A 12706-nucleotide genomic window follows, 5' to 3' on the forward strand; every position below is an offset into this window, starting at 1 on the left:
GTGCGCTGGCAGCCCAGAAAGCCGACTGTATCCTGGGCTGCATCAAAAGGAGCGTGACCAGCAGGTCGAAGGAGGTGATCCTGCCCCTCTACTCTGATCTCGTGAGACCTCACCTGGAGTATTGTGTGTAGTTTTGGTGTCCTCAGCATAAAAAGGACATGGAACTGTTGGAACAAGTTCAGAGAAGGGCCACGAGAATGATCAGGGGACTGGAGCACCTCCTGTATGAAGATGGGCTGAGAAAGTTGGGGCTGTTGAGCCTGGAGAAGAGAAGGCTGCGTGGAGACCTCATAGCAGCCTTCCAGTATCTGAAGGGGGCCTATAGGGATGCTGGGGAGGGACTCTTCATTAGGGACTGTAGTGACAGGACAAGGGGTAATGGGTTCAAACTGGAACAGGGGAAGTTTAGATTGGATATAAGGAGGAAGTTCTTTACTGTGAGGGTGGCGAGGCACTGGAATGGGTTGCCCAGGGAGGTTGTGAATGCTCCATCCCTGGCGGTGTTCAAGGCCACGTTGGATGAAGCCTTGGGTGACATGGTTTAGTGTGAGGTGTCCCTCTCCATGGCAGGGGGGTTAGAACTAGATGATCTTAAGGTCCTTTCCAACCCTAACTGTTCTATGATTCTATTTAGATTGCTTTGATTAACATTTTGTTTCACAGTGCATGAGATCTCACAGCCAGAAAGAGACCAAACAGAATCATTGTTAGTGCTTTTCTAAAATGTAATGCAACTGTCTGGAATGTATAGTGGAAAAGTATCATAGAATCATAGAATAGTTTGGTCTCAAAGGGCCCTTCAAAGCTCATCTAGTCCAATGCCCCTGCAATGAGCAGAGACATCTTCAACTAGACCAGGTTGCCCAGAAGCACATCAGCCTGGCCTCGAATGTTTGCAGGGTTGGCACATCCACCATCTCTCTGGGCAACCTGTTCCAGTATTCCACCACCCTCATTGTAAAGATTTCTTCCACACATCTAGCTTGAATCTCTCCTCTTTTAATTTAAAACCATTAGCCCTCGCTTTATCACAATAGGCTCTGCTGAAAGGTCTTTCCCCATCTTTCTTTTAGGCCCTTTTAAGAACTGAAAGGCCACAACAAGTTCTCTCTGAAGTTTTCTCCAGGCTGGACGACCCCAACTCTCTCAGCCTTTCCTCATAGGAGAGATGCTCCAGCCTTCTGACTATTTTTGTGGCCCTTCTCTGGACCATCTCCAACAGGTCCATCTTTCCTGTACTGAGGACTCCATAGCTGAAATCCTCAGCTGTATCACCTCTGGAGATTTTGAGCAATAATGCAATAAAAAATTGGCTATGAGTAATAGACCGATATAGTATATTGCTTAAGAGATATTTCTTAATCCACTGAATATAAATAAAAAGCTTGCTCAGCTTTTTTTGTTTTGTTTTTTTTTGTTAGCTGTAATACAGACTGTCATATCTTCTCAGCAAATTTTGCAGGTCTCTAATGCATTGCTGATACCACAGAAAGCACTGAATACTCTTTGCTGAAGTCTTGTGAACCACAGTTTTCTCCTTATAGAAACTCAAGATTTGACACTGTCTTTAATCACTTGCTTTTTGAGTTGAATAAAGCATATCACATGATCTTCGCAGTTTTGTCAGTCTAGAAACTGCGGTGGTGCTTTACACTATCATGTTTTCTTCTGATCTGGATTCATTCTTCAGAAAGGGAAATGGGAAATGTCTGTAGCCCTGACGCTTCTTCCAGTGCCCTTGTCTTTGAAGTGCAGTATCTCGCAGTTTGACTCAGCTCTTGTTGAGCTTGTTTACAGCAGGTTTTAAGTGCCCCTTGGGAGCACGCTTCCTCCACCTGAGTCCAGAATGCATCACTTAGAAGGTCTCTAGAAGGCATTTGGTTCCATCAGTAAAAACAAAAGAGAGTCCAATACGAATACAGATATTTTTATAAAAATAAAATGAGTAAAATTACATATGGGTTTGGGGTTTAAATGTTTTCCTGACTTCCTGCAGAGCTCATTCTATGCAAAAGATATAGGCTTGTACTCCAACAAATTGAAATATCATCATAGTTTTGAACTGCAGTTGGCTTTTGATGATGTTACTTGACAGTAAACCCTTAACTGAGAAATGCAATGGGAAAAGGATCAGATAAAATGTTCTCCGGTCTCAGCTTTCATATTAACAAAACTTTCAGCCTTTATGGCGGCAAAGGTAAATTTGAAATCCTAAAGGATAGAACACAAAAAAAAGACTCCCACCCTCCAGCTTCAACATTCTGGTTTTTAAACAGATACGGTTTTAGAATTTTTCTTTTTAATCCATGAGTTTGCTTGTTAATCTTTATTAACATTATTAACACCATAGATGTGACCCAATTCTGCTATTAAAGCTATCCACAGGCACTAAAAGATCCTTACCTCTCTCCAGAAGTGACTGCTGGAGCACAATTTTACATGATCCTGTAAATTATGTCATAATTGGGAAAATAATAATGTAGATCTTTTACCTCTTAAACAACGTTAACTTCTTTGTTTTGTGATTCTCTCTTTGTAGTTATGTTATGAAAGGCTGTCCCAAAATGAATCATATCTTTACAAAGTAAATTTTTAACTACTGGAAAAGGAGAATGAAGATTTTATGCTTTTAATATTTATGCACATGACAATAATTTAACAACATATAAATGCTAATTATTAATATAAATTTAATGACAAAAATTGCACAACATGATCAAGCCTACAAACTGGAGTATACTTATCAAGATGGCTTCTCAAGGGTTTACATTGAAGTCAAGAGTTTACAGGTTTTAAGGATTCTTGTTTTCAACTTTTAAAAAATGGAAAATACATTGTTTGGGCTGCAATTTAGCTTTTTGGTAACTTTGAATAAGCTGCCCTTTCTTTGACATGAACAACTTGACATTTCTTTGTTTATTTCTTCCAATGCACAATTGTGCTGCTTCCTATTTCTTTTTCATTTGTAGTATGTGTTTATCCCTGCCAGTTCTTGGGGAGAGCTTCTTCTTGACTTCACACACGATCAGACTAAATGATGAGAGTTAATCATGGGCCCAAGGGTTTATTATCAGACTTCCTTAAGATTTATTCCCACCTCCCAGCAGTTGGCGCCATGAAGTAGAAGCATTAGCTTTGACTGGTATTACAGACAAACACAATTTCTAGTAGCGCAAGATCTCTGAAATAACCTTCCTTATTACTGTAAAACATTTCCTAGTATGGAGTAGGGTATACAATTCAATGTTCTAGAGAAACTATATTTTTATATCATTAGTTGCTGGAAAATCCCGCAGGGTCTATGACAATCAAGAATTTCAAAATTTCCTGTGTATTTTCTTACTAGTCTCAGATTACCTGTGTATCCTATGATCATTCCTCTGACACGTATGACAGCACTATTTACCAGAATAAATTACTCTACCAAGACAGTGTCTACATTAGCAACAGCAAGGATGCACTCCACATGACCAAAACTTGAGACCCATTTAAGTTTAATGAGACTCATTGAAATTCATTTAAGCTTTCTACCACCTGGATGCAAGGCTAATGAGTATCACAGTGCTCAGGAGGAACACAGCTGTTACCAGTCAAACCTGCTCTCTCTCCTGGCTCTGCAAGATAGGAGGGCACTACTCCTCCTTCCTCTTGCAGCTTGTGGCACGCATCCTTGTCAACACACGCTATCATTTCTCTTTCCTAAGAAATTTTAGACCTACAATTATATAGGGAACAGCTTCTGCCACCAGATTCAGCTTGGTTTTTAGGTTTCTAGCCCTCACAGCCACAGAAGAAAGCAGTCCCTCAGATAGGACAGGGTACAAACAAAACATTCTGGTTTGCTCTGTAGAAGTTTCAGCATTTGTAAGTCACCATGGGTTATGAAGTACTTAATTCTGGCAGCATGAGCACCAGTGGCTAGCCCCACATGGGTGCCTGGACTATTCAGGAGGTGGACTGGGACTGCATTCTCTTCAGACCTGCTTGCTGGATGTCACACCTCCAGGGCCAGACACAGTCCAACCCTTTGTCTTACTGCTTAGGAGAGAAAAAGCCCCGCATCCTAGAACTGTGTTCTCCAATTCCCAAACAATGCAACATTAGTAATTATATTTTATTTTTTAAGAGTAAGTCATGTAAAGTACCAGTGCTTACCAAGGCTGTAAGGGGCTGGGGGGTGGTAACAGAGGGGTAAAAAGCTTCCCCCCCCCCCTTTAAACTGATTTCAGAGTGTAAATTACAGCTATCAGCATTTTAAAGTTCCTCTACATTGCCTGTGAAACTGTCTAATGGATGAACAAAGGCAAATTACTGCTTTCTTCTCATACCCATAAAAAGGGATTAAGAGTATAGCAAAATATAAAGGAGTTCTATTAAGATCTTCGGGCAAAAATGTTACATGAGTATTACTTTGGATGTAAAGAAGAAAGTAAGTGAAAATTAAGTCTAGGAATACAAAAGTAAAAAATATATACGTGTGTGTGTGTATATATATATATAAGCTTGTAAACCCAATGCAAGAAAAGTTCTTGTGAAATTAAGACTGAAAAAGTTCAGTTAACAATTACTATGACTAGGAACAGCTGGTGCTCCTAGTATTATCTACATTAGTACCAGGAGAGATTTGTTGTACTTATTTCTTATCGTGTAACCACTGCAGTTTCAGTCTCCACTCCACACCTGTCCCAGGTAGCATCTAATGTAGGACACCTTTGTTTCAAGTATTTGGTACACAGCAGAAAGTCAAAACAAGTTCCTGAGCTTTCAGACTAAACCAGCCTGCCACTTGCCTATGAGCTGCTTAACTGGTTATGCAGGCTTTACAAGAGCCTGCATAATAAAACTATAATGTTTAAAGGGTAAATATATTTACAATTTTTACAAAATACTTATTATTTGCATGCTACAGCAAAAATGGGAAAAGTTCTATTATCTTAATGCAATTCTTTAAGACATTGACAGAAATACCAGTTTTGCAAACTTTTGGCAGCTGCAGTTATATATGTTTTTATCAAAGTACAAAGAAAGGAAATGCTTATAACTGGAACACTAAAGTAACATAGGTTTTGTGTTGAACTTGGGTAACCAGTAGCCTAGGTAGATCTGGTTTTTCAGCAGCTTTTCATCCTAAAGCTCCTACCATATATCTATTATGAGATGCTCACATAAAATAGGTCAAAAACATAGTTGCTGCCTGTAGACTTTGAAACTTATATTAAAAAGTGGGGGGTATTTTTGTGGGTATTTTTTTTTTCTTTCTTCTAAGTAGTGACCTATTTAAATGCTTTTTGCATCTTGGATTTTAATCTTTTCCTGTATCAAAAAATTGCTGATCAAAGCTAAATTTGTTCTTTCTTTCATCATTTTGCATTAGTGAAGCTAGGTGACATTGAAAGCAGCTGTTAACTCTCTTTCATTAATCATCTGTCAAACACTGACTTTTCAGGTCCATAAGAGAGACCCTTTCAGCAGTAATCAATCCAGATTGATCACTTTCCAATGCAGAATTTTACTGCCATTCAGGCTACATTAAAAAATATTCCATACAGAAGCTCAGGTAACAGCAGAGTCTCTGGGTAAAGACAGTAGAGCTTCTTCATCCAACCAACTGAATTAGAACTGACAGTGTCACCATATACTACGCTTACGCCGGAATGGAAGTTTGGTCAGGGTTGAGGTCCTGGAACTGTAGTTTGCAATTTCCTCAGCTGAACGGTAACTGTTGCAATGGATCTGCTGATGGAAACATTAATTCAAATAGAATTTTCTTCCCCTGCTTTGTCCACCCTGACACCAGTACCCAGAGAAGCTGCACACAGAAGCCAGGAGATACAGTAGGATGTGAAGTTTTATCACTCCAATCACACATTTTTGTTGTCCATGACATACTTTTCTTTAAATCTATTAATCAGCTCTGTAACCTGGTCTCATCCACCTCGTCTTTTCCTTTTACCCACTGTTTCTAGTCACTACATCACTTATCTCTCCTCATATGCAGTTTACTGAAGATTAAGTGAAGTTTACAATAGTGCCCAAAATTGTAATCGTGGAGCAGATTAGAAACTCCAAAGGGCTCAAAGCCAGGGAGCTATTTCATGAGTTGAATTATTCAAGCAGGAGCAAGCTTCAAGTCCTGGAGTCTACAGTTGCCTTTCCCACAACTGTCATCCACATGCGGTTAATAAATTAACCACACAGACTGACTTAAGTCAATACTGCACAGACCACTGCTTTGGAGGAGTAAGAGTGACTGAATCTCTCGAGACAGAATTTGCGGTTTTGTCTGAAAGGGAACAGTGCGGTGTAATGAAAAAAAAACAGTGACAGCTTATTGTGGAACCAGGCGCACAGAGAAGCGCTTTCCAGGTGTGAGGGTGCTGGGAAGAAGGCTTTGGGACTGACACGTTTCTAACATTGGCATTTTTGTGCGCAGCTTTCAGCATAGGCGCTGCTGTGGAAACCTTCCAGTATCATGTTCAAGCGTGGAAAATTTTCAATACTGCCTTCCTTGTTGGAGGACAGACAGATGTTACAGTACAACTGCTTGGTTTGTTACGCTGCCCTGTGTTGCATGACATTGCATGACATAACCCTGTATGTATATATGTAATTGTACAAAAGCTTTCTTTTTCAGCGAAGAGAATCTAGAACAAGAATATCTTTAAAAGAACAAAGAACCCCATTTCTTTCTTAAAAGATCCGATTAAATCATTTGAAAGTCAAGTCGACCCCTTTTTTTTTTCCCATAGCAGTAATTAGATTTTCTCACCCTACCTGCTTTTCCAGAATTATTTCCTTCATATTCTTGGAGCAGATATGAAAACAGATGCAACAGGGGAAGCTGTACTCCAATTATATCCCATAATTTCAAAAGACTGTTTCAAAGTAATTTTTTCCCCTTGTTATATTAATGTGAAAAGGAAGAGTAAAATATGTTGATAAACTTAACACAAAGCTTTTCCTTTTTTTTTTTTTTTTTTTTGCTCAAGAACTGACAGAGAATGGATTTGGAATGATAAAATGAGAAAAATTCTTCTCTCCTTTCAACTGTTAAAAATAATTCCCAGTGTGTGTGTGTAGCCATCCTGATAACCTGTCAGTGATAAACTCCCTCCCATTGGTCAAAACTTGCTATTTTAGAAACACAGACACTGAGAAAACTTTGTTTCCTGAAAATCAGCAGCCCACTTCATTATTTTTCCAGCTGCATCAGTGAGGATTCAGAAGTAAAACTGATTTTGATGGAATTAACCTACACCTTTAAATAGCTGTAAACAATGCAGATGGTACCCATGAACTTGTTTGAATGGCACGGTATGGAGAGCTACAGGTAAATCTGGTGGACAAAGAATGGTTTTACACCAGAGATAGTAAGAGCTATTCCATACACACTAGAATTGCAAGATTCTACCATCTATTACAAAACTGCTTTATAACTAAAAAACACTCTGCAAGAAACTGTCATCTACAGGTGGTTTACCACAAAGTGAATGAGTAACCCATCTGGCAGCTTAATTCACCAAACAAAATAGTGCTTGCCAAGTAACGTATGAAGTAAAGGCACTTTAAAGCTACATAGCAATTAAAATAACTCCTTCACAGAATTCAGTGCCACAGAACTGAGAATATGAATTTGCTATTGAGCAGCACTGGAATGGTTTACAGTAATAAAAAAGCCAAAACTGGAACACAGAATATCCTCTGTAAATGTTCATTTTAGAAGATAAGTGTAAGCTCTGTTTGTACATTAAACACCATCAAAAGGAATAGCCACAGAAGGCAGCCAATACAAGAATTTGGATAACTGGCTTCTGACAGGCTTTAACATCTGCAAAGCGACTACATCTCTATGTATTGCTCTGACAATTTACCTCCCAGTTATGCACTCTTTGTAGCAGATTCTAACTTTTTCCTAGTTACATTATGTCTATTAAGGCTGCAGTTTGGGCAAGTACATAAAGCTTAAAATGAAACAGGGATCAAGGAGTCATTTGCTACATTAGTGAACTACTCTATGTGAACACATCAACACAGAAGAAAAAAAAAAGGCAAAACACAGACAGCTTGAAGGACTGAACCCGGTAAGTGCTTCTTATTCAGTGTTGCTTACAGCGAGCAAATCTGGAACTGGGGGGAGTTAACAGATCAAGATACTGACTGCTCTCACATCTGCAGTTACTCAACACACTCAGATATCTTAGGGATTCTTTATGCTTTCTGGGTTTTGCTTCATTTTTTTACCATTGAGCTAGGTTAATGTGATTAAAACTCAACTGAAGTCATGGCGTCTTCAGCAGGCAAAGTTATAACCTGCTTTTCACCAGTGCTATAAACTACACCTCGAAAAGCAAGAGTGTTAGAAGGTGCTCAGATGACTAAGGGTATTTAATTAAACCGATGTCAGCTAGAGAACCGAATGAAAGCAATCAGAAGAAAACCAGCATCAGCACACCCCACATCGTGTAAACCGGGGTCAAATCACGATAAACCAGACTGAATGACTGTACGGAAACTTCGGTTTTATCCCCAAACCGAATGGGCCAGGTTCACTGCTGGCAGTTCACTTAAGTACATTAACACTGACCACAGGCGTTACAGCTTGGACTGAGCGTTGTCCCCGGGCTCTCACTGCTGCGGCTTTCCCTTTGCAGAAAGAACAAAACACGGAAAGGGGACACTTTCTCTTCCCAACACAGCCCGCCGCGGCATCTTCCATCAAACCTGCCAGGACGAACGGAAGGAGCAGGCAGTTTCTCCACACCAGGCCTCTCTGATGGCTGGGTGCAGCACCCCGAGCCCTCCCCGCTATGTAACCCCGTGCCTCGCCAGCCGTTACGCCGCTACAAGGCGGCTCGGGAGTGGGGGTTCGGGGTTCATCACCACCCCGGAGCAGGCCTCGCTCGGGTAGCTCACCCGAAGTTAAAGCCCAGTTTTACAGCTGTGGCGACTGCTGCTCGCCAGGCTCGGAGAGCCCCGGGACCACCGCTCCGCCCCGAGGGAAGCGAGCGATGGCGGCTCTGCCCTCCGCGGCGCGCCCCGGCTACTCTCCGGGACAGGAGAAGCATAAAAGCCGAGGGGACGCTACGCTCTCCGGCGGCCATGCCGAGACCTGGACAGATGTCCTCCACCGCCGGCAGAGCTGGCCCGGGCGCCACTCGCCCCGGCAGGGGCCCACCACCACCCATCCCGTTACACGACTACCCGAGTTCAACACACCCCACCATCCTCCTCCCTCCCTTTGTATTTTTAAACCACGCTACAGCATCCCGCTCCTCCCAATCAAACCGCGCGCAGACCCCAGCGGCCAATAGCGCGGGCCCCCGCGGTTTTTTAAACCGTCCCTCTCCCCCAATCGCCGCCCAGCGCTCTTAGTCCCGCCCCTTCCACTATCCTCACCCCAACCGGTTCCAACGAGTATGAGAGCTAACGACCCCCTGCGCTCGACCTAGCCGAAGAACTGCTCGGCCACTGACGTCAGAAACGCAGCCAGCGAATCCCAGGCAGCTCTGGCCCTAGTGGGCGGGGCTGCAGGCAGTTTGAACCGGTGCGGTAGCCAATCCGCTGTGGCAGGGGGCGGGCCCTTAGGCGCCGCGGGTCAAGTTGCTGTGGCGGGTAGAGCTGTGGAAAACAAGAGGCTGTAAGTGCGCCGCCGGGAAACCATTCAGCGGTAGTCGCGGAGGGAGTACAGCCCAGTGCCGCCAACGAACTCATCCCAGTCAGGCAAGGCCCCGCTCACCCCCGGCCGCGGGGAGGGCTCCGGGAGGGAAGGAGAGAGGGAGCAGGGAGGCGGGAGCCCCGCCGCCTGTCCTGGGAGCGGAAGGAGCGCGGGGTTGCCAAGGCCGGCTGTGCGGCCAAGCCTGAGGCAGGAATCCCGCCGGGCGGGTGGGCCGGGTGGGGAGGGCGGCCCCACCGGGGCGGGCTGGAGCGCGGGCGGTGGCTCCGTGGGGGCCGGCAGCGGCGGGAGGCGGGTGGAGGCGCCTGGTGGCGGGAGGGACCGCGAGGCGAGCGGGCGGGCGGGCGGCAGCGAGGTCGGCGGCGGGGGAGGGGCCGAGGCCGCGGGGGGTGTGCTCGGGCGGGAAGCGCCGGCAGAGAGAGGCGGGAGCGGCCGGAGGCGCGGCTCCGCCCGGCGCTGCTCCCGCCCTCAGGCCGCCTCTCCTTTCCTGCTGCCCCCCTCAGGGACCCTCCGCCGACTGCGCCATGGGCAAAGGCGACCCCAACAAGCCGCGGGGCAAGATGTCCTCGTACGCCTACTTCGTGCAGACCTGCCGCGAGGAGCACAAGAAGAAGCACCCGGACTCGTCCGTCAACTTCGCTGAGTTCTCGCGGAAATGCTCTGAGCGGTGGAAGGTGAGAAGGGCCGGGCCGGGCCGAGCTCTGCCGGGCCGGCCCCCGCCTGTCCTGCGGGCTGCTGGGAAAAGCACCCTGGTGGCAGCTGCTGCTGAGGCGTTAGTGGGTCACCGGGCGCTTTATCTTATGCTTTTACCTCCACGTGTCTGCAGACAATGTCTAGCAAGGAAAAAGGGAAGTTTGAAGAAATGGCAAAAGGAGACAAAGCTCGTTATGACAGGGAGATGAAGAACTATGTTCCTCCCAAAGGCGAGAAGAAGGGAAAGAAAAAGGACCCCAATGCTCCTAAAAGACCACCGTGAGTGTTTCTGTGACAAAAAAGAAGAGAAAAAGGTATTATTTCTACTAGTCTGGCACTTACCTTTAATCACTGTCTCTTATTTTAGGTCTGCGTTCTTCCTTTTCTGTTCCGAACACCGTCCAAAAATCAAAAATGATCATCCTGGCTTGTCTATTGGAGATACAGCAAAGAAATTAGGTGAAATGTGGTCTGAACAGTCTGCCAAAGACAAACTGCCATATGAACAGAAGGCTGCAAAATTAAAGGAGAAATATGAAAAGGTACAGTGAAAGTGATAAAATAATGGCTCAAGTTGTACAGGTGAATGTGTGACTTGTTTTCCACCTAAACCATGTATACCTCATAGCTACATCTTTATGTCAGCCCTTGTCAGGCTTCAGAGGGCAGGGTATGATGTGAGAGGTGTCTGGAACCTTTGCAGTGAACCTGGATGTGTTTTTTGCATGCCTAGGGATTTTACCCATAAGATGCTTTACTTCCAGAAGACAGGACACCTGCTTGGTAAATTACACAGTCATGCTCCAAACTGCTGTGGTCATGAAATTCTTGAGCTGTCCAGGTCATGTGTTTTCTTGCTAAAAGGTTTAAGTGTGAAAGTCTTAAGGCTGAAACCCTGTTTTACCGCACACTCTGTAGTTGGTTTGCACAGTAAAGTAAAATTACTGAAGCAGTACAGATTTGTCTTCAGAACTATGTTACCATCATCTAAACAGCATTTTTCTCGCAGGATATCGCAGCGTATCGTGCCAAGAGCAAGAGTGACGCAGGAAAAAAGGGCCCAGGTAGGCCTGCAGGATCTAAGAAGAAAGCGGAACCAGAAGAGGAAGAGGAGGAGGAGGAGGAAGAAGATGAAGAGGAGGAAGAAGATGAAGATGAGGAATAAATGAATGTCCCGCTGTAAAGATTTATGCTCAAAATCCAATATTTTGCTAAGAATGTGAACTCAAGTGCAGCTCATTGTTAGCTTCAGTATAAAAATCTGTACAGAATTGTGTATAGGTAATGTGGTTCTTTGTAGGGAGACCTCTATTTTTAATGTAAGTAGTAGCTGAGGGCTGCTACGGTTTGGTTAAAAATTAAAGAAAAAGTTGTGGAATGTTTCTGCATATTTAATGGTTTTGTTGAAATTCAGTGACTGATAGCCAGGTGTTTCTTTATAGCTAAGTAAAACAAAGGAGGTAGCTTAATAGCTGATCTTATATTTTGTAGTATATTACATTGTATTACTTTTTTAACAGTTTTGTAATAAAATCTTGTACATGATGATTGTTGCATTCTTGACGTTTTGGAGTGGCTGGCTGCCCCTAGAGCACTGCAGCCCTCTCCAGGGAAGTGCTTTGTGTTCTTGCTCTTGTCACAAAACTGACAAGTGTCTGGGACCATTGACTCCTGGAGTCTGTACAGGAGCCTAAACCTTTTAAGTCACAATTCTCTCCCACATTTACTGCCGTTAGCTGCTGTTGATGTTTTCCTTATGCCAGCATTTACTTAGACCACCTTGTGAGTGAAAAAAAAAAAAAAGTACTGAAGTTGCTGATAATTAGTCATGGATTGTTTTTCCCAAGCTACTGAAGCACGGGTCATTGAGTTTTTTGCCTTGTATTCTCTGACAACTGCAAATCTTGGGAACTTCTCCTAGAGCTCAGGGCCACAGGCCTTTTCTGCTGCCCGTACCAGGACAGGAAAGTTGGCTGTTAGACAGATGTGGTTAGAGGTATGTCTTCCCAGATGTTCCCTACTCCTTTTGTCTTCCCTTGGCCCCAGTATTAGTGGCTTCTCATAAAATACACAGCTTGCAGAACAGCATGAAAAATGTTGGAATGTTATTTCCACACATGCCAATAGATTCCTGCAGAAAAGAGAGGAGGAGGTAGCATTTGTAAAGAACATGTGCTCCTGATATATTCCCATTTGTGATGGTAACAGTATCATCACATAAAATTAATTGGTTTTCAGGGATTTTTTTACTCAACTGTTAGTATGTTTAAAAGTAAATCTAGATATCTATGTTTGCAAGTGGGAAATGGGAGGTGCCACAGCTAAACTAACAGCTTAAGT

General features: G+C 43.8%; 1 protein-coding gene across 1 annotated transcript; it reads left to right on the plus strand.

The window, feature by feature from the left end:
* The first annotated feature begins 10072 nt into the window (after positions 1 to 10072).
* On the plus strand, positions 10073 to 11911 carry HMGB2 (high mobility group box 2). The gene is made up of 4 exons (XM_061475024.1): positions 10073 to 10347; positions 10500 to 10645; positions 10734 to 10908; positions 11376 to 11911. The coding sequence occupies exons 1-4, from the start codon at positions 10198 to 10200 to the stop codon at positions 11529 to 11531; spliced, it is 627 nt and encodes a 208-aa protein (XP_061331008.1). The 5' UTR covers positions 10073 to 10197; the 3' UTR covers positions 11532 to 11911.
* The last annotated feature ends 795 nt before the right edge of the window (positions 11912 to 12706 follow it).

The sequence above is a fragment of the Pezoporus flaviventris genome, unplaced genomic scaffold (genome assembly GCF_033815535.1).
Source record: "Pezoporus flaviventris isolate CSIRO_AGI_PZ_B2104156 unplaced genomic scaffold, CSIRO_AGI_Pfla_v1 ptg000002l, whole genome shotgun sequence".
In the NCBI taxonomy this organism is placed as follows: domain Eukaryota; kingdom Metazoa; phylum Chordata; class Aves; order Psittaciformes; family Psittacidae; genus Pezoporus; species Pezoporus flaviventris.